The following is a 22272-nucleotide window of genomic DNA, read 5'->3' on the forward strand; positions in this document are numbered from 1 at the left end:
TAAATATTTGGACATGAGCTAGATGTGTACACTGGACCACCTACGGTTTATAGTCCTTATATGAGAAGACTCGTTCTACCACCAGAACCAATTGAGCCTCGAATCCTCTGATGTTATGGCTACGTTACGGTTCCACAAATACATACAACAAATAAATATACAATAATTGAAAACAAATTGAAAGTTTCAACAATCTTCCTTTAATCTTTAGGCCTAACATTAGTTAGTTTTGTAGAAAAAAGGGACAATGGCAGCCGCACTGGGTGTAGTCAAATCGATGTCATCTATCACGCCAGAAGAAGAGGGAAATCAACTGCTATGGTTTGACGGAGTCATTCTTAAGATGCAGTCACGGTTGCCTATACTATTAGCTTTATTAGCATTATTACAAGATGCGTTTGGTAAATATTAAATTAAACATTGTATATATTAAGGCAGGTAGGCCTACCATTAGCCATACTATACTATGATGGCAGACCAGGATCTAATATTCCTGTCACTGCCGTATTTTTACCTGACATCAATTTGACATTAACCTGACATTAATCAAAGCTATTTCAAACATTGTTTTAAAGGTGATACAAGCACAAAATGCTGCCCTCCAAAAGACTGTAACACTGACTGTGTAAATTATATCAACTAGATGGTACGCTCGCTTCGCTCGCGTACCATCTAGGTCGTGCCCACAGATGGTTCTCGAATACACAGTAATTTCAGGGTAACAAATCTGGCGATTTCAAATGCACGTACCGCAGGACTATAATACATTGTCGTTTACAGAAACGAATAAGTAGACACAATGATTTATGTAGTCAACCAAAATTAGCACCCTGAGAATTACTTCCGAGAGAGAAACAAAATGAGTCAAAAATTTTTATTTGGACTCATTTAAACAAACCCAATTTGTGTTTTGTATGTAACATTAAGGGTTGAGGGATGGAGGAAGAAGATAGGTACAAAGAGGAAATTATCCACTCAGTAACGAAATATTGTTTTTAATGTTTTATAGGCCTATAAATAATATACCACTAAATACAGTAAAACATTTACGATTTAATACGGTACTTTGTTAAAACTCTCACTGTCATAGTCGATTGAAATAGTAAAGTACATGTAACGATACACCACTACGACGTTTATATATTTTTAAATTATTAATTAATACAAACGTTGAGAAGCAACTGTCAGTAATAACGTTTATTTATTTGTATATTATATGTTTATAATCTAACAGTAGGGCCTACCCACACTCACAGTAATAAAGTTTATTTGTATAAATTTTTATATTACATCTAACAGTACCAACACTCACAGTAAGAAATTTGCGATTCAAATTGCGATCAAAGGTGGTTAATACCTTAACAGTATTGTACAGCATTGCAATACTATTTATGTTTATTCTCCAAGGGGGCCCATAAATCTAAATCTATACCTGTATGGTTAAACCAAATAATTTGGAATGTTCCATTAATCACAAATCAATACATTTGTAAAAACGTATATTAAATGTATCAAAATAGTATTTTTTAAAGAAAATCGGCCTGTCTTCAACATTATGATGCTCTACTCGAACTGTTCAACCGGTTTTCAGCTATTAAAAACAATTATCGTAGGAGGAGATAGGAAAATGCGAAGCCTCCTCGCATTTTTGTGGCGGGTATTTTTCAAGACGGACATCCATTAGACAGTGTATACCACGATCGGAAAACACCCCTATTTGGGGCAAATCGTTGAACCTAAATTCGTTTTAATCGTCAATAAATAATTATCTAACTTAATTTAATTAGTAAACAGGGTTACATCAGGTGGTTAAAATCAGTACCGAAAGTACGAACCAACTGTATATACCATCGAGTAAAAATTCTAGAAGTAAGGCGCGATTTACCGAATTTTGCCCTTACGTAAATTTATATATAGATGCGTATTGTACTTATAAGGAACATGATGGCCTACTCGGCTATCACGAATTCGTACCATTCTCGTTAACTCTACAAGCTGTTCTACTTCAAATTCCTGTGCTCGGATGGATTGCATTTGGCGGTAGAAAAATATCAATGGTCGCTCTGTGGTTCGCCAAGTGTTGTGGAGAGATTTGTTCAGAAGTCGAAAACCAATCACCGATCAAGTCTGACACCGTCGCCGATGAAGACGACGGCGGTGCAAATAGCAATGATCGTAGACACTGGCCAAAAGTACATTCAATCATGCAATGCTACATAAACGAATGGTCTATGTCTCGTAGATATGTTTCAGCGTATTTCTTATGCAAGATTCTACATTGCTGTGTAATATGTGCTTCTTTTGGGTACCACTGTCTTTTACTAAACATCACACTTAAAACGAGGACAAATCCAGATCTTCTCAACCCAGAGTTTGAATGCAACGTGACGGCGGTTAAAACATTACATAATGTGACGACGATAAACTGTATCAAACCGTACAAAGTGTTCAACGTTATTCTAATTCTAATCCATCTTGTATTATGTCTGGCAATACCTCTTGCAATGATACTTATACGTGATATTAAATTGTTTTTAACAATGTGTTGTGGATGGCAGAAAAGTATTGACACGTTCGTACCGTACTTAAAGATCCCAAAAGGTGCACTGAGGTTTAATAATACAAATATACTCGTCATGTACTATGAAGAAAATATTGACCTGAAGGAGAAATACGTTCAGAAGATATTATTACCTAAAACATTGTTAACAAAACCTAAATTAAATGGTGTACGGGGAAAAAGAGTTACGGAAAAAACATGTCTATTGCAAAAATGATTCCCATCAAGACGTCGTGCTGTCCCGACTCATTTTGCGAGAAATTTACGTCATCAAACGTACGTAAACGTAACGCTAGTAATTTTACCAATGATAAACCAGCAGCTTTAACAATAATAATAATGATTTATCAAAGTCGAAAAATTGACAGAAGAATTATAATTATGCACTATAAATATATTCATTAAGAAAAGGATAAAACCCTTTAGTTACAATTATGTTTTGTTTTACTGAAATAAAAGTGGATGAGAGCCTACTAAAGAAAAACAAAATATGGAGGCTAAAATGTACTAGGCCTAAAGGTCGTATTGTGATATATTGTGATATTATAAATATAAAAAAAATGTTTCTTGATATATAGGCCTATGTGTATTGTGATAGAAAAGGAAAGATAACTAAACAGGTAGATAAGTATATAACTACTGTATATTATTTATGCTGTCCTTTATTAGTGTCAACCCAGGCAGCACTTGCCAGTTCTTATATTATGACGATATCTAAATTCCTTCACTTGTACTGATGAAGTGCTAGTGTTGCCCGAAAGCTCTGCTAACATTTCTGGCTGTTTTACTTTATCGTTCTGATTTAGATTTTCGCTTTTTTTTTTATATCTCCATTGAGATCCAGCCACTGATACCCACAGCATTGTCAATTTTTCGGTAATTTGCCTTTGGATTTATATTATTTATGCTGTTATAGATGACAGTAGTTATATATAAGTACAGTATTACAATTTGTTATGTGATAAACACAATAGAGAGGTTTCGCAATCTTACGAATACGATAACGAAAACGGATACGTCACGCACACGTATTCGTTTTCGTAAGGCATACAAAAATCTGTTTCGCATGGCAACGAAATATTGAGGCGCGTCCAAAATATGACTGCGGTAAATTTGAGCGAAGCGCAGGTACGTGTTGCTTGGTGCTTGGCTGCCTAGGCCTAGCGTAACATCAAAGCGAGTGAGGACTTTAAAAACTGCTATTTATCAAAATTGACTTGGCATTTTAGTAAATTACTTTAGTAAATTACTTTCAATATATCTATAATTATATTATAATCATGAATCATTCCTGATTCAAATGCAAAATGTGCAAAATAGATCAAAAACTATACTCGTTTTTTAGTTACGAATATGACTGGTGATATTCGTCAACACGAATACGCTTTACGAATATGAAATGGGGATCAGATCAAAAGTTTCACAAATGTATGACGTATCCGTTTTCGTTATCGTATTCGTAAGGTTACGAAACCTCCCTAATATATAAATATGATTTAACATAAATAATGTTGAGTAAATGTTGATAGTATTAATATAAGTTTTATATATGTGTTAACAATCTAAATAATATTAAAGAGGATACAAAAACAGAATATTACGAATGAAAAAAATGTAGAAGACGTATAAACAATTATGACATTGAATAAATAAAGGCATGGTGGTTAACCACGAAAGATAAAACAAATACAATAATGATGGACTAAAGATATATCATTATTTGTAGACGTGAGTTGTTTTGTGCATCTTTCCTAGAAATATCATATCGCTGATTCACTGGTTCAACCAAACAAGACCAAGATTTTTACAAAATAATTTAACATAAATGGGACACGTATCTGATTATTAACCGATAATTACTAGATTACTATTACTAGATCAATACTTTCTAATTACAAGTATAATTTCTATAATAATAATATTAGAATTTTCGAAAATTGAATAAAGCTTTGATAAAAACAAATACCTAATAAGGGAAAACAGACATAGTGTTTGACATTCAGTATATTCCAATATTGGCTAGTTTATATCTTCTCTTTCTCACAAAATAATTTAACATTAATGGAACACGTATCTGATTTTTAACCGATAATTACTAGATTACTATTACTAGATCATACTTTCTAATTACAAGTATAATTTCTATAATGTATATTTATTTGAGTATCCTATCGACAGTGAATTTTCAATAAAATTACACAATTAGGCATGTTCACTCAAACGTGGTGTTGTCACCCACGATGCACATTGTGTTTGGTAATAGACAAAAATAGATATAAGAATAACAATGATTTCCACATTAAAACATTAGGCTTGATGCAGCTTGGCAGACAATACAACCTATCAACGAATTTATGTTACATTCATATTCTGTTTCATTGTGTTCAAGTTCGGACGCGGAACGCAAAGGATGCGTGCGATTCGTCAACTCACTTGCGTTGCGCCTACGTCGTCGTTCCTTTGCGTCCAAGTGAAATCGCGCTTAAATAATAAAAATCGTATAAAAAAAATGAACGACGTGATCATGCGTCCTATAAAAAAAGAACACATATGAATGTGAATGTCTACAGCTGTACGACGAATACATTCATAGCGTTCTTTTGTACCTGTGTACAAACAGCAACGCGTAAACACCAAGTGGAGACATCCTCAGCAGCATTGGCTTGATTTCAAAAGTAATTGTCAAACTAATGATTAGGTAGGTTCACATATAACATTTATAACATAATACCACTGCAAAAAAATCTATCAAGAGGAATGGTTGACATTTTTAATAAACTCGTCACAATCAGTGTTAGGTAATTGGAAAGTATTATAATACTAAAACTGATTTAGTCGGAATTGAATGTTGTTGCTGAATGGAGAGATATTAGGTTTATTAAAAGTCCTTTTTACAAAGAACGTTGACATTAGATATTGTTATCTCCATCACATTATATATAATTTATAACATAATACCTCTGCAAAATAGATCTATCAAGAGGAATGGTTGACAGAGGCATTTAATATACTCGTCACGTTCATTCGTGTTAGGTAATTGGAAAGTATATTATTATAATACTAAAACTTAATTAGTCGGAATCAATATTTATTCAGTTTATTATCACGTAATGTTAACGTATTGAAGGTTACGGGTTCCTGGCAGGTACAGCATGGCATTGTATGTTGTTGATGAATGAGGATAGGCTTATTAAAAGTCATGTTTTACAGAGAATGTTGACATCCTTGGATATTGCTATATCCATCACTGCCAATAATACATTTATTGTATTAATTATCTTTAAAGAGAATCACACGTGCGGGTCTTTGTTAAAAAGTACAAAGTGGTTGATTAAATCAATAAATTATGTCACTTTAATCTTAATGGTGGAAGTTTTGGATTGGGTACTACTCGCTGTTTAATAACACACAAGGTGAAACGCGTCAGATAATTATACGCGCGACGCAGTGCTCTTGTGCGAACCAAAGCCATATTTGGTGTGTCTAAACTCTAAAGCTCTGTTACACTATCAAACTAGTTTGACAAAAAAAGTGTGATAGGCCCAAATATGGTAGTGATATGCCCAAACATGGTAGTGGTATGACATCATCATGCCTATATATGGGCAAATCAATGTTGTTGTCACACAAAGTTTGATAGTGCAGACAGACCTAAAGTAAGCTGCGCTCGACAAATTATTGAAGAAATATAACTTTTGAATAGATTATCATCATTGCCATAATTAATTACATGAACAATAAAATACCAGATATTCACACACAAAATCAACGTATTGTGTTTTATTCACCAATTTCTTTATTAATTTTAAATTAATATAAAAAAATGTACAATTTAACATCAATTTTAAACATAATCATTAATATGGTTTAAAATGCTTTTCAAGCATTGACAGAAAAAAAACTATTGATCATTATCAAATATTACAGTTAATTTGAAATTCTTCCTTTTCAAAATCGATATCTGATCAATTACTGTCTGTTTTTCTTATTTTTTTTTATTTGAAGAAGTACAGTATAGTTTTTAATGTTTTTTGTCTGTTACAGACGCTACCACACATTTACAAATATTGTTTGTATTTCGGTATTTAAAGTAAAAATTCGGTTCTTTAACGTCCTTAACTTGCTCATAAACTAAGAGGTAGGTTTAAAAAGAGGTACAGTATACAAGGTAATCTAGGTTCTAGTTGCCGATTCGAATCCATATTTTGAGTAAAACATAGCGTGTCATATCTATACTTACTAGAGCTGAGGGAATAATAGTTTATCAAAACTGGTGGCGCTCGTAAAGAAATACTAACAACTTAAAAAGAGAATATTCCGTATTAATTTTTTGTTTAATTGTCACAAAACCTTCATTTTAGGAAGCTACGTATATTCCAATATAATAAAATATTGTAGGTGAGTTATTCAGTCTCAGAAGACAAAATACTGTCAATTCTTAATTGTTAACACCGACAATGATGTCAATGGTCTGATAACTGTTCAGTCAATACAAAAACGTAGTATTGACGTTGTCAAGTCGTATAATATTCATAACATTGAAAATTAGCGAAGAGCATGTCTTTTCATAACACCGAAAATGGCGTTACAGGTCCCACAAAAATTAAAAAACATCAATTAACAAATCTATAGAGTACACGTGGGTAATGCCGTATCTTTCCACCAAAAGTGGTGTACACGAGTGTCTATTAAAATAAAACAGAACTTTGGAAGTCATTTTTTTTTTAAATAAGACTCAGTACTCTTTAGGCTAAAAATTATAAAATAATTATAAAAGTTATCTATTGTTTTAGAGTTTTGCTTTGAAGAAAAACCTTGAAAAGTGGTAAAAAAATCCTCCTGTTTTGTAAATTTTAATGAAAATTGTTGGACAAATATTATTAACACTAATCAGCTGCGTTGGAATTGTTACATTTGTCGTGGACTAATACCATATATATACTAGAAACAAGTGATTGTAGTGTGTCTGTGACTAATACTATTATCTTCAGAACAATTCTATTTCAACGGTAAGCATTTCTAAAAAAGTATTCTATCTAATCAGCTGCAGGTACAGTGTATATTTCCATTATATTTGATATTATTTCTCTACATTATAAAAAAACCTATTCACACACTTATATCTTTTTACTGCAGCAATGTAATCAGTTCTGCAGCATTAAATATCACAAACAAATCCCTTCCTTAATCATAAAGGAATAGGCTAACTCAAACTTGATTTGGAACTTCTACGTACGTATATGTGCAAATGTAAACCTGAGAATTCACCCGTCTACTTCCGCCAAAAAAAAAAAAACAATTAAAAAAACAGAACAATTAATATTAACAAAAGTATGTGCATTTCCGTTACTAGACTATACATAACTGTTGATTCATTCTGCGCTATCAATTTTCATGTTTCAGAAAGCGTGCGTGGAATTATAATTTTCCATATACAACAATTACCGCGTAGTCACGTGGCGCTAATTATATTTTTGAGGTGGTTTGTGCATGAACATGCAGAAGACAGCGCATTAAATCAACAATTACCGTGTAGTATGACCTGAAATTGTACTCGTAACCAACTGTATATAATACAGTACTTTCCTTATTCATAATTTTACCAATGACTAGACGCTCAATGCATAACCTCTGTTTAACCTTTAACCTTTACCCATTTAACAAAAATCGTTATCATGATACGAATATTATTTGTTTGTACTGGTTTGATGACACACTTTACTTGCGATATCTAGTAGAATATGGTATTTGTCTGCATTGAATACATCTGGAATAAGAGGAATAAGACCAATCAATTATAAATTATTGAATCAACTCGATGCTATTTGTATCTATATCAGGATACTATGAATGTAAAACTGAAAACAAAGTCTCCGTTTCACAATCAAAAGTAAAACATTTAATTTGTGATTGTATTTAATTTGCATTGTATTTAAGTTGTATTGATTAATATTCTATACAACGTGATTGGATAATTACTTTATTATAGATAGTTATGAGCTGTACTGATTGGCTGTGTATTCATACAAACATTGGATAATTATTTTACTACAGATTTAACGTGCGTTGATTGGCTGTGTTTTCATTCAAGTAAAGTACAAACGTATGTGATTGGACAATTGTTTTATGACAGAGATTGATTTGATGCATATACATCATTCACGTTAAAAAACTGTAACTTACCTTCCAGTGAGGTTTGTAGAAACTGCTCGGTTTTCTTCATGTCTAACGGTTTTTGTGCTTCAGTTTTTTCTGGAATTCATCAAACAAATTAATAATACATTTGACTAAAAAACTCATTTGTCTATTAAAATTGCATTTTAATATGTGTGTTATTTTCTATACTAATTATACTGTTTGCTATTATATCCTCCACCATCTAATGTCCAAGTAGTATCGTCCTCATCCCGATCTGGTCATAATTACTACTAAATGAGTACCTGTTTGTGTTAGGCAAATACCACAAAGTACTGCCATCTCCAAACTGCCAAGTCTTTGGATTTCTTCTCCACAACCCACTGACTCGTGGGACAACACTGGGTGTGCACCCTGGGTCTTGTTTGTAAAATAATGAGTTATGATTATACCCAAGACGGGACACAACGCTTGTCTTATTAATTCATCTTTGCTTTCATTTGCTAAATCTTGGAAACCTATAAAATATGCAACATTAGTGTTAATGAGTTGTTAATTTTCATTTTTATTTTATTTTATTACAACTATACCGGTATTTTATAAGACTATTGGATTGGACTGCAGTCTAATTTATTCGTTTTATATAATATATGTATTGTTGATAGTGATTATAGTTTAAATAGTTTTTATAATGTAATACATATGCAATTCAGCCATGTGCTGCCATGTATGTAATTTGTATATGAATTTTGAATAAATATACCGATATATATGTTTAACTTTGTTTTTGTTCTTACCTGATATTGTCTCAGCAAACTTTTTGAAACACGCTTTCACTTTAGGCATACTGGATTTTTGTGGATTTAAGACTTCAGACATGTTGTCACTAGATTTCTTTCAGAATAAAAAACAATTATTAGTTCCCTGTTTTCATCCAATAAATGCAAAATAAAATTCAAAATATTTCAAAATATTTTGAAATAATATGTGTATGTATACTTACTAAACTTGACGTCCACTCGTCAACTACCAATTTTTCTAAATGCTCATAAACTATAACAAAGTTCTTTGAGACAAGCACGTTTGTTTTCTGAAGTTTTGAGTTGTTATTGCCATTTTCGTCTGGTAACCTTCTCTTCAATGCATTCTCAATTGGCAGTTCTTGACTATTGATTTGTGGATTGTGTTTCTGATTTTCTTTAAACTGTTGGCATGTGTCGTAACTCATCGCTGTTGAGAACGATACGATACCAGTCTCTGATACAATTTGATTCTTTTTTTCTAAAGGTTTAAGTTCGGTCAATTCGAGATCATCTTTAGATTCAGTTTTAACATTAGTACTGGCATCAAAGAAGAATTCATTCGTGTGTTGCCCCCTGTACATATTTGCATACGCCATTGCTGTATAAGCGCCGCTGTGTACTTCTGGTAGAGTCATGCTTAGAGACGGACTTAACTGTTCTTGGGGTGAACTTTGCTGATACATCGTATGGTTATAAGATATATGTTGTGAGCTCTGATGATAAGCAGGAGTAAATGACGATTGCATGTTGTGACCGAGTAAGTATGGCTCTCCACCAAAGTCGTAAGATGGATCAATCAAATCGTTTGGTACTGAATGTAATTTTTGCTTTGGGTAGGAGCAATGTTGATTTTTGATAGGGTACTGGGATCCATAACATTGATGCATATCTGAAGGGTAAATTGACTCTTGTTTGATCGGTGGTTGGCAAATAGTAGGGAAGGTAGGCCAGGAGTGCCATCTTGGTACATTAATTGCGTTTGGTGGAACATCAATTTTGCTGAAATGATTGGTCAAGTGTAGATCTCCATCCGTTTTTGGACGTCGTCCTAATTTGATACCTAATAAAGAAAAAGTGATATTATTAGGGAACCATGGTGTTTTACAAACATATACAATAATAAGATGGCTTAGAAGATCGTTACTTATTAGTTCACGCATAGTCACTCGTGCGTACAGCGTCAATATATTTTTACAAATAAATACAAACTTTGATTTTAATTGACGTCATCAAGCCAACTAAAATTAGTTCGGCTTAATACTTGTTATCGATTGATTGATTGGCATTAATTAACCCATTAATGATTCGATAGGCCATGATGTAAATAAACATAGGTTAGTATGGTGATAATGATTAAACTGAGAAGGCATATCTAATTCAAGGTGAATATTACAACTAAACTATTATGAATGTTCGCGATTATAAGCTCATCCTATTATTGGACCACTTAACGTAGTTTTCAAAATGCAATATGGTCTGTGCCTGTATGTCTCTACTGCATATTGGCATTCAGGTATGTGTTTGGTCAGTTTTTAGTTGCGTGCAACGTGACTCTACAGCTCACTATGTCGATCGGTCGGTTGGTTGGTCGGTCGGTCGGTAAACACTAACTTGAGCACGCGACTGCAGCCTTGTTGTATCCAATGGGAGTGAGGTTTGATCCCCGTGTCAGAATTATTTTCTGAAGTCCATTAATTCCTCCTACCTTCTTTGCACATGCCCAGTGCCATACACTTCTGAAATCTGCAGTAACGACAGGAATTTCTCGTTTCCATAGTGACAGAACAGTCGTTGCTTTTTGTGCAAACGTAAGTAACGCCTTCTTTGATTGTTCGACGATAAAAACACTGTAAGATATGTTCAATGAGTAAGATTACATTATTTAATTCTGAATCTTAACTTGACAAATATTTCTCGATAGCCATCGATCTTAAACACTGCTTATGGCATATACAATATTATAGAGATTCAATGTTTAAATGAATAATACGCTAGCTAATAATAATATATACGATTAAAGATGAGGCAACCATACCTTGCACCCTTCACAGGTAAACACGCCAAAATGCAGACCGGACGCCGACGCTCCACACACTTGGCATAAAGATGTCTTGTCTTCTGATGTGTGTTGTGGTAACGAAGCATCTGTTGTGGACGGAGTACTATCTTTATTTTTTGGATAAAACCAGACAAATGTTTGTTACAAACTATTTTCAAACGATTTTTAACTCTATAGTCTAGTACACCAGCACAATTTACCAATGTCGGAGTTTGCTCACGTTTGCAATCAATTACTTTTTTTAGGCATTCCGTAAATTGCGTCAAAACAAAAGTTTGATAAATTCTAATACTTATAGGAAACTTGCAAGCTTTGTTTGCAAACCACGACTTTGCTTGTGTCTGCAAACTAAAGTTTGCTAGTGTAGACTGGGCTAGGCAGCACAAGTACAGTAGGCCTAGTTTATCCTACATACCAGATATTATGGATGTACTGTCCTGCACCATTGTTGATTGGATGCAGGCCTCCATGGCTTGTTGCCACAGATTACCTTTGTCTGTGAAAAAGAGTCCCCAATTTGAGGAGTTGTCTAAAATCATCTGGAAGAGAACAAACACAGTTACAATACAATTCGTTTTTCATTTAGGCTTTATAGAGTTCCTCAATTTGAGGAGTTTTTCCAAAAAAGCTTCCCTTGTCTGAATATGTTTTCAACCTGTATCTTTTGGATCTTCTATGATGTTAGTACCCTACTATTACTCACCAAACAGAATTGACACAGGACTTCACCTCCGCTAATTTTCTCGGAAGTGTCTCCGCATGCGAAACAAGATGTAGAAATGGAAAATCTATGTATTTCGGAGCCTTTCGCAACATTTGCAGTAGTAATGGCGTGTAGTTCCTATAAGATACAAGCATTGACAATCTTACAACATACACTTTAATCCACAATAAAAAAAAGGTATATAAAAAAATACAGTTGAACTGCAATTGTAACCTTTGCGATTCAGCAAACAAAATAATGATAGTAAAACTAGGCCTAATTATAGTATACCTGTCTCATTTTTTCTAATTGTCTCTTGCTTTTGAAGACTTTATTAAAATATAAAATAATTCGCAGATAATTAGCATGGATACTGCCATTGACCAAGTCATTATTATTATTGTATGTTCCCATCCACGTAACGTGTTATAAGTATACGCTAGAAAGAAAGCTCCGCCCACATGGCCTCCTTCGCGCATGGATGATAAATGCATTGTCAAGTTCTGTACGAAGTCCCGTGTGCAAAAACGGATTACCAAAATTGATTATTGACAATGATATTGATAACAGTTTCATTGAAAGTGGAATATTGAAAATAATTCAACCTTAACAGGCACAAAATTAAGCCTAAATCGTAGGCATGGTAAACGCATTAAAGACTCCTTTTATTTTTTTTAGAAATTTAACCCCAGAAAGGAATCATTGTTTTACCTTGTAGGTACGCCAGTCAGCTTCTGTAGAATCTGCGCATACGATCAACAGGAACAGTAAGTTACGTGGTTTGTACCACAAACTGAGAGGACTGCAATTGTATGTAATGTAGGCTACGATAGCGATTCAAACATGTACACAACTGGGTTCTGTCTGTGACCATCACAAATCATTATTTCAACTATCACTCAACAAAAAGACCGAATTTAACCCATAATTTGACTGTTAATACATATTAGTAACGTTTAAAAAAAAAGTTAAAATTCACTAGTTACCAAGAAAACTAAAAAATCTTACCGCATTCACATAAACGAAGGTGGTCTCTCCGCTTACAATTCATTTATAAATTAAATTCTTTAACTATAAAATACATAAGGTTTGACTAGCGTATAACAATAGATTATGAAATGTCTTTATATAAATCATGGTTCGTCAACTCCATCGACTCAAAGCGTTCTAAATATCTCACTTCATACAATAAGTTAATATTATTATGGAGAAGAAAAACTAGAACAAATAAAATACAAAAGTATGTAGACTGTAAGTGAAGCGTAAAATGTGTACTTTCTGTATTATATGAACGTTCAAAAGGCTTTTAACTGATGGGTGCAGAAATGTGCAGGGGATATGGACATATTATAGTAAAGTGGAGTTGGATAGCCGAGTATTGGAGTTGGATAGCCGAGTGGTTAGGACACTTGACTGTCATACAGATAAACCCGGGTTCAATTCCCGACAACTCCCAGTCCACTCAACTGTAAATGAGTATCTGGTTGAAAATACTAGGGAGAAAAAAGGCGGCGTGGAAAAGAACTGGCCACCCTACCACATAATGTCGAGGCTACTTAGTACACTGAGCTCCTAACAGCTCATTTCCCTACGTTCAGAGAACACGGGAATCACATTTTTATAGTAAAGTGATTTTTTAAACTTGGACATACATGAGATATGTGATTTGTTTAAACCTGTGGGTGTTACCTGGACAAAGTCTATAAAGTAGACAGGGCTGCGATAGAATTGTTCTATTATACGGCTACCCATATATTAGCATAAGTCTATAGAAGTAAACATTATAGTGGGAATAAAAACGACGGCATTGTGTAGTAAGCCCAATAAGATCGACGTATTATTATAAAACTATGCATATGGAAAGACAGTGGAAAGTAGAGAAGAATATCAGTTGACCAAGAAAGAGTGAAATCACACTCTTCCCTGGACCTAGGCCTACTGTGTAGAAACTTGATTTAACTAATATTGGTGTATAGAGGCGGCCATGGAAGAAGAGAGATTGAACATTAATACCACTTGTTTGTTTAATATTAATTGTATACTGGAACATTTTCTTATTTAAAATATATTCCTATAAAACAAAAATGGAAAAAATGAAAGATCATCAATACGTTTATATTGCATTCCACTATTCCATTCCAAGATTCAGAATTTGACAAGCATTTTTAGTCGCAGTCGCGTGCAATGCGACTCTACAGCTCACTATGTCGGTCGGTTGGTCGGTAAACTTGAGCACGCGACTGCAGCCATATTATGTTCATGGTATAGTTTAAAACCGTCGCGATTTTAATGCATGCACCACCAGAGTGAGACTATTCCCGCATATCCCTGGTGTTAAAACTATAATTTTTAAACATCGAGGCGATAGTTAATATTAAATCATTAATTAATAAAATAATATGAAATAAACCCGTTGTTTGAAAAGCAATTTGCAAAACAATATGAAACACTTATTACATAACATTGTGTGCCAACTTAGGCCTACTTACCAAACGGCGAGAGATTAGGGTTGTCGTCCCTGCACCATTCAAAGATTTCCACCAGACTCTTCAGTAACAAACAAATTGGTTACACGAGTTTTTACTTAATTGTCTTGTTAAATATGGTAGCAGAGATGGCTAAATAGATGATTACCCATGACCTTCAGCAGGACAACAGTGTCTGTACAGTCCAAGGGTCAGTATTTGTAGTCTGCAGCCGCACATATCGTCTCACAATCGATGGACAAACATTAGATATACAAACAATCGCCTCAGCTCCTAGTCATGATATCAGACATTGACTTACTCTAGCCATGATAGTAGATGAACTAACATAATAGCTACTGTAGGTACACCAGGTCAGGACACTTTAGGACATTATGCAACATGGTGTCCATTATTATGTCCTGAGGGTGAACGTCCAGCAGAACAATAAAAAGGGGAGAAAAGTGGTATGCTGGTAGTTAAATGCCCTGAAGTTCAAAGAACCAGAAATAAACACTAATATGAAATTATTTTAGTTTTTTTTAAATACTAAAGGGTGGGGCGGGGGGTAGAAAGTGATATGGTCGAAAGAGGCGATTGGGGTCCTAATGTCCATGGTCGAGGTAACTGCTCTAAAGAGACATGCAGAAGTAGGCCTAGATAACAATGAAACATTATTATGTATAACTTGGGTGGTGGTGGGCGGTTATCGTACTTGCGATATGTTTTCGTGTGCATAATTCTTCACATTACATATATTAATATCTGACAGTGATCTTATGTACAAGGATAATTTCGGACGCGGCGCTATTTCAGTTTCTATGGATCTAAAGAAGGTGGATACAAGTTTAGGAACTCCGGTTGTAAGGATGCGTCCATGGGTGAAGTGAAATTTGTCATCACAAAACGACGAATTTACTTCGAGACTCTTTTATAGATACTACCATGAATAAAATAAAATAAATTAATCAAATATGTGGAAGGGACCGACAGTTAGAAATACTTACAGCGTTGGTGCCTATGGTGCATGCTGAAGTCATGCTTGATTAGTTAATCAATTATTAAATGTTAATATTTCTTTTTTCTTCTTCCATGAGTAAACCACACAATTAAGCTGATATAAAATCAATTAGTTTATAGCCTACACTCCAATCATGACCTTGATATCATATTGATGAAATAAATAACAATAAGGAGTGATATGCTTCGTTTTGCACACGCCACTACCACCACCACCACCACCACCACCACCACCAGAGATCAGGACTAATACGCTCTCTCTCCACAATGCCTTCTGAAGCCTTTGCATAATAAGCATTTCACAGCCACATCGTGGCCCAAAAATAGGGCCTACACCCCCATCCCCAAACCTAGTACAATGTTTTATCTATTCATTGGAACGAAATAATATATATTTATGGGGATCGAAGTTAACTTGGTAGGCCTATATGTAGGCTCTATTATGAATTTGAATTAATCATTTTATGGTTGTATTAATTTACTTTACTTATTTTAAATTATGTAAATATGTTTTACTGCTGGCTGGGATGATTAAGTTTGCTGTTAAAGTCTCCCCGGATCTATACTAGCATATGCGTTTTTTTTGTTTGGGTATAGGGTTATATTATATTCAACATAATTACAATATAAATTGAGAATTAAATTGAAGTTATCAACTGAGGGCGTACTTGAAATAACACACATGTTACATTAAAATGAAAGAATGACAGAGAAAACGGATCACCCCTTTTCAATACTCATTATTCAAACTGGTGGTGGGTTTTATTTAAAAATGTATTATTTATTAATTTTTAGGATATTGATTTTAACTAGGAGCTGCAGTTAGTTAGCCTAGGCCTAGTTCTTTTCTATCTAGCCTAGCTAGTAGGAGCCCACGTACTCCCCCAGGCCATCCATTGCCAGGCAAGTGGGAAAATCATATAGACGTTTTGACCCACTTTTAGTCTGCAGTTCAACTCTTCTTTTATTAAACCACCATATTATGGCCAATTGTGAGGAAATCTTAATAACATTGCTAGATAAAGTAGGCCCTCTAATTAATTGCCTTATTTATTGAGTACTCACAGTTACAGTAGGCTATTAATAATTATGATTTTTTTTTTCTTCAGGAACGATAGACAAAAATTATCCAAAAAGGGCAGGGGCATATGCCTTTGAAATTGGAAGTCCAGCCAGTCAAGAGATAGTAGATGCTGCATATCCCTCTATTAAAATTGAATATGGATCAGTCTTCAGAAAAGACAGTCAAGAAATTAATCAACAAGACAGGTATATAGTCTATGAATAAATATAAAATATTTAGTAGTTTTCCTGTGAAATTCCTTTTGTGGTAAAGTGACGGACATTGACGCACCATTGTTCATTGAGCTGACGTACCATTTGTAAATGACGCACCCATGACACACCTCTACCAGGGGTTGTATAGTGTTGTACAACTGACCAGTGTATTAAGGAGACACTTTGCCACTTGTGGGTCCTCAACGTGACCTCATAATAGAGATTATATAATATTAATTTCAGAGTACTTATTGGAGGTTAATGAATTTTTTTATTTATAATAATTGCTGTTTCTTTTTTATTTAGAGAACTACTTTATGAAGTGTGTAAAGCAGCTATTCAGAGCAGCATTGTAATAACACACGGAACAGATACGCTGTTGGAAACCGCTGTTTATCTCGGTAACAAGGCCTTGAAGAAAACTATCATCTTGACTGGCTCATTCCGACCTGCCACCTTTAAAAACTCTGATGCGAACTTTAACCTTGGAGTTGCCTTGGGGGCGCTGCAATGTATATCAACGTACGGAGTGTATGTTGCTATGAACTGTCAAGTGTTTCAATGGAATCAAGTAACAAGGAATTTGGATACAGGAAATTTTATTGCAAAATTATGATAAATATTTATAAAGTATACCTTCTTTTGTATAAAGAATATAAAAAATCCATTAAGTCAATAAAATAGAATAGTTACAGTATATTTGAAATAATATAATATACAATAATATAAGAGCAAACCAATATTTTTTTTTAGTAAGAGAATTTTCAATAGGTGTGGTGAATTTTGTCCAAGATGGGGAAATTTCTGTCCAGAATGGGGAAATATTTTGTCCAGAATAAGGACAAAAGCGATAGGTGGCGCTATAATCGTGTCCAAGATGGGGAAGCTGTCCAATATAGAGAAATCCGATTTGTCCAAAATGGGGAAATTTCTGTCCAAGATGGGGAAGTGGTGGCGCTATATCGTGTCCAAAATGGGGAAATTTCTGTCCAGGATGGTGAAGTGGTGGCGCTATATCGTGTCCAAAATGGGGAAATTTCTGTCCAGGATGGGGAAATGCTGTGTCAAAAATAGGGAAGCTGTCCAATATAGAGAAATCCGATTTGTCTAGAATGGGGAAATTTCTGTCCAGAATGGGGAAGTGCTGTGTCCAAGATGGGGAAGTTGTCCAATATAGAGAAAGACGATTTGTCCAAAATGGAGAAATTTCTGTCCAGAATGGGGAAGTGCTGTGTCCAAAATAGGGAAGCTGCACAATATAGAGAAAGCAAAACATTAAAACAACATAAGACACTTTTTTTTGTTTTAAAACTTTAATTAAGTTCACACTTCTAATCTGAAAACACAACAAAATGTACATAATAATAACAGTACTATGTTACACTTTACAAGTACATTTGAAGTGGAAAGGTGTTCTATTAATTAAATAATTACCACCGTTATCAGCTAATTTTAAGTATAATAAACATAGTGAGGGATGTGGTTCCAATTTACTTCTGAAGTAAATTTTCACTGAATCTATACATTTATCTGACGTTAAAAACTACAGTATATTATATTAAATTCCAAGCATAAAAACCACAAAAAAATTAGTACCGGCACCGCCATTATTATACCACATCAGTAAGAGTACAGAATATTTATTAATATATTTAATACATGTTGTCACTTCTTTTTCTTCTTTCTATCCTTTTTATTTTTTCTTTATTTGTTTTTGTTTTTGTTTTTTTTTTCGACCACAGGCCGCGGGTATTAATCTATCGTCACATGCAGTAATTCCACATGGAATTTCGACCACATGATGGAATCCTTGAGTTATTATAGTAACTCAATGGTTTAAAATCAAACGTACACGCCGAATCATTTATTTCCAGCTATAAACTAAGTGATATCATTGACAAATCGTGCAATATTTGGCCTAATTTTAACTAATTAACTAATTCTCACTTTACAATAGTATACGAGTGTTTGCATATTTGTAACATAGTATTAATTAGTGCTTTAAATACGTTATTTCCTACTCCAAATAGGCATAGTTTAGGGCTAATAATTATGTTGATATTAAAATATGATTAACAGCCAGTGCTTTGCATTTTCTGTAAGGTTTATGCTCAATTAGATTTTTTTTGGGGGTTAAATTTCTCTCAAAATCTTTGTGTCTATACAAATGTTATTAGTGAGCAACTATTCTGTCAATGTGTATTCCTTTAAATTTACCAGGGAGTGAATTGCTGTGCTGATTTATTATGGCTACTGATGTTCTTCCCATTTTCTTGAAAACTTTCCCATTCTGCCGATCATCTCTAATTCCATCAAGAAAAATTTTCATAGTATTAAGTAATTCACTCGTCGAATCTGCAGCATTTTTACTATTAATATTTATTATTGATGAGGAACCAATTTTATTCTTATGCAATAATTGAAGTGTTTCTCCGTAAACATTACCTAAAGGTACAAGAAACACATGATCCTCGGCCTAAGGTAACTTTCCTAAGTATACAATAGTGTTTATGTAGTTGTAGAGCGAATGTATGTCCTTAACCATCTGTTGATCTTGCTTGTGGGTCTCTCTTCTTGCTTCGGTTCGTAACCGCTCTTGTTGATCATATATTTTCTTTTTATGAGTACATCTTTCGCACATGACATGTGTTATGCATTCCTTATGATAAGGCTTGTGGCATGTAAAGCAGTTGATGACTTGTGGAGTGATGGGTGTGTTGCAGCAGTTTGTCAGAGGTATTGCGGACATCCTTGATGCAGGGGCATTGTGGCAGTTATCAATTTCTAAATATCCACGCAAAATCTCCCTTCTCAAATGCTTCAACAAGCTTCCGCCTAACAACCCTCTCGTCTTCTTCAAATCGTAGTGTTGATGGATCTTTTCCTGCACATAGTGCAGCAGCAAATGCAAATGCTATACAAAAATGGCCACAAGTGTTACTTGCATAAGGTTGTTGCTGTACACCATGTAGGCCTACGTGAAAATTCATGTTGGGAATGCTGGGTTCCATCAACTTGCATGCCACCTGAGTCAATTCTAACGGGTAATTTCTTGGATTCAATGTCTGTAAACTATCGTACACATCGACGTTACTATTGGTAAGTTGTTGGTACCAATGCTTGTCTGATATTGTAATCCAGTTCGAACATATTGTGTAGTCTTGACAAAATTGTGCATTTGCTGTTGATAGATGGTGTCTTGCAATCCACGTGTTTCTGGATAGTTTCTCTTTAGAATTATGTTGGCGGCATTTATAATCCTATTATCTACCTCATTATGTCTCTCTTCTACAAGCTTTTTATGGTGTAATCATAGTTGGTATTCCTTCAGCCACCAGTCATTGGGTTCATCAGTCGTTTGTGCTACAACACTTGACTTAAGCGTTGAAATAATCAGTCTTCCAAGACTATCTTTGGTTGTTTTAAGACCGAACGACTTGTTAATGTACTTAATGTGGTTTCCATTTAATTTATTATTTCGACGGTGTACTAAGGATTTTACCATAAATAAATGATTCGCTATTGACATTTCATTTAAAAAATGCTTGAACTTATTTAATTAGGAATACAATTGTTCTGCAACTTGTGTATTTGTTTTAGACTTCGATTGTGGTACAAAATTAATTTAAAAAAAAAATTCAGTTTCGCTATTTGTGTTAGCCTCATGAAATCGGTCGAAAAGCGCGTACGTGCTGCTTTGTCCAGCTAGTTACAGGATGCCCGGTTTGCGACGTCGCACGAAGCCCATTAAAAGTATTAACTTTTGCACACCAAATATTCTCCTCTGTAGAATCAGCTTCTCTTCCTTCGAACGGAAAGAACATTGGCTCTGTTTGACCATCATAATGCAAATTGTTACCAAATTTTGCAACAACGTGTGTCATGTGCACAATTATTATATTTGGCTTATGTTTCATTGACATGATTATGTCTGTGTAATCTCGAGGCGATTCTGCTCGTAGGACAAACTTAATTCCGTAGACTACTCCATGGGGACAATGTGATGTTAATATTCCCCCGGAACACCCCCAGATTTTCTTCATTATTCTATTGAAATTATTATGGTTCTTGGCTAAAGCCTCCCTTATACTACAAATAATGTCCAACTTACTTCCTTTTGATGCAAGATTGATAGTTTTAGCTATTTTCTTGACTTCTTTAACAGTAGATTGGTGGAGCATTTCAAAAAGTCTCTCCTCACTCATATGTCTGCAGTCAGCAGTCAAGTTACCGTCTTCTGAAACTTTCCTGAATCCTGTGTTGTAAATTAAATTGTCTTTTCTTGTATGCTCACCGATAAACGGAGACCATTCGTTCAGACCAGCCGTTATTGGAAAATGATTTACGAGGCCTCTAGATAGTATATGCAAACTAACTCGTTCATAAAATTCTATGAAATCTACTTTTTCTTTACATTCACGAGGCTTGCCAAGTTCAGAAAAAGCTGTCCTAAAATGAACCTTTCTGTTCACATCCATGATCATTATTGTGGGATGGTAAACACATATATTGCAATGCATATCTTCATTGATATTTGATTGAGCTTCAAATGCTAAATAAGCATTCAACACCAATGTTTGATCAATTTCTATGCCCGATGTTTCGCTTAACAATGCTACCAGTAGCTATGTGATGATCCACGCCTGACCTAAGCCATAGACAAACATCAAAATCCAATACAAAATGAATCATTATAGTTATAAATACCAAGTTCATAATCTTTGTAATGGTAAGTCATTGAACATTTTGGGCACATATTTGACAGTTTCTCTTTTATACAATTCGGAAAAATCGAATTTATTAGGCCTTGGATACTGTAGTTTCTCTAATTTGGACACAGCACTTCTCTATTCTGGAGAAATTTGTCAAAATTATATTTTTCTGCTAAAAATTTCTCTATTTTAGACAACATTTCCCCACTTTGGACAAATCGGATTTCTATATATTGGACAGTTTCTCTATTTTGGACACAGCCCTTCTCTCGGGGCAAAATGTCCCCATTTTGGACAAATCGGATTTCTCTATATTGGACAGCTCTATTTTGGACACAGCACTTCTCCATCCTGGACAGAAATTTCCCCATTTTGGACAAATCGGATTTATCTATATTGGACAGCTTCCTTATTTTGGACACAGCAATTCCCCATCCTAGACAGAAATTTCCCCATTTTGGACAAATCGGATTTCTCTATATTGGACAGCTTCTATTTCAGACACAGCATTTCCCCATTCTGGACAGAAATTTCTTC

At 34.4% G+C, this 22272-nt stretch overlaps 3 protein-coding genes across 3 annotated transcripts; 1 reads left to right on the forward strand and 2 right to left on the reverse strand.

Moving 5' to 3' along the window:
* Positions 1-6980: 6980 nt before the first annotated feature.
* Positions 6981-11338, reverse strand: LOC140060402 (uncharacterized). Its single transcript, XM_072106589.1, has 6 exons — positions 11204-11338; positions 9699-10558; positions 9493-9589; positions 9001-9213; positions 8744-8812; positions 6981-8327 (listed from the first exon to the last, which is right to left on the reverse strand). Exons 1-6 carry the CDS (start codon positions 11271-11273, stop codon positions 8248-8250), a joined length of 1389 nt encoding a protein of 462 aa, XP_071962690.1. The 5' UTR covers positions 11274-11338; the 3' UTR covers positions 6981-8247.
* Positions 11339-11393: 55 nt separating this feature from the next.
* On the reverse strand, positions 11394-12634 carry LOC140060929 (uncharacterized). The gene is made up of 5 exons (XM_072107302.1): positions 12552-12634; positions 12261-12398; positions 11973-12096; positions 11534-11664; positions 11394-11435 (listed from the first exon to the last, which is right to left on the reverse strand). Exons 1-5 carry the CDS (start codon positions 12558-12560, stop codon positions 11394-11396), a joined length of 444 nt encoding a protein of 147 aa, XP_071963403.1. The 5' UTR covers positions 12561-12634.
* Positions 12635-16400: 3766 nt separating this feature from the next.
* Positions 16401-19686, forward strand: LOC140060890 (probable L-asparaginase periplasmic). Its single transcript, XM_072107251.1, has 3 exons — positions 16401-16500; positions 16855-17014; positions 17330-19686. The coding sequence occupies exons 1-3, from the start codon at positions 16449-16451 to the stop codon at positions 17637-17639; spliced, it is 522 nt and encodes a 173-aa protein (XP_071963352.1). The 5' UTR covers positions 16401-16448; the 3' UTR covers positions 17640-19686.
* Positions 19687-22272: the final 2586 nt, after the last annotated feature.

Source organism: Antedon mediterranea, chromosome 10 (assembly GCF_964355755.1).
Source record: "Antedon mediterranea chromosome 10, ecAntMedi1.1, whole genome shotgun sequence".
Lineage (NCBI taxonomy): Eukaryota > Metazoa > Echinodermata > Crinoidea > Comatulida > Antedonidae > Antedon > Antedon mediterranea.

Coding starts and splice junctions, on each gene's coding strand:
- LOC140060402 (XM_072106589.1), bottom strand. CDS start 11,273: ATGGAAACGAGAAATTCCTGTCGTTACTGCAGATTTCAGAAGTGTATG. Junction 9,590..9,698: donor ACGAGTGGACGTCAAGTTTA/GTAAGTATACAT, acceptor TTATTCTGAAAG/AAATCTAGTGACAACATGTC. Junction 8,328..8,743: donor TCTACAAACCTCACTGGAAG/GTAAGTTACAGT, acceptor CTCTTATTCCAG/ATGTATTCAATGCAGACAAA.
- LOC140060929 (XM_072107302.1), bottom strand. Junction 12,097..12,260: donor TCCTGTGTCAATTCTGTTTG/GTGAGTAATAGT, acceptor GTTCTCTTCCAG/ATGATTTTAGACAACTCCTC. Junction 11,665..11,972: donor CAGTACATCCATAATATCTG/GTATGTAGGATA, acceptor CAAAAAATAAAG/ATAGTACTCCGTCCACAACA.
- LOC140060890 (XM_072107251.1), top strand. CDS start 16,449: ATGACAGAGAAAACGGATCACCCCTTTTCAATACTCATTATTCAAACT. Junction 16,501..16,854: donor ACTCATTATTCAAACTGGTG/GTGGGTTTTATT, acceptor TTTTTTCTTCAG/GAACGATAGACAAAAATTAT. Junction 17,015..17,329: donor GAAATTAATCAACAAGACAG/GTATATAGTCTA, acceptor TTTTTTATTTAG/AGAACTACTTTATGAAGTGT.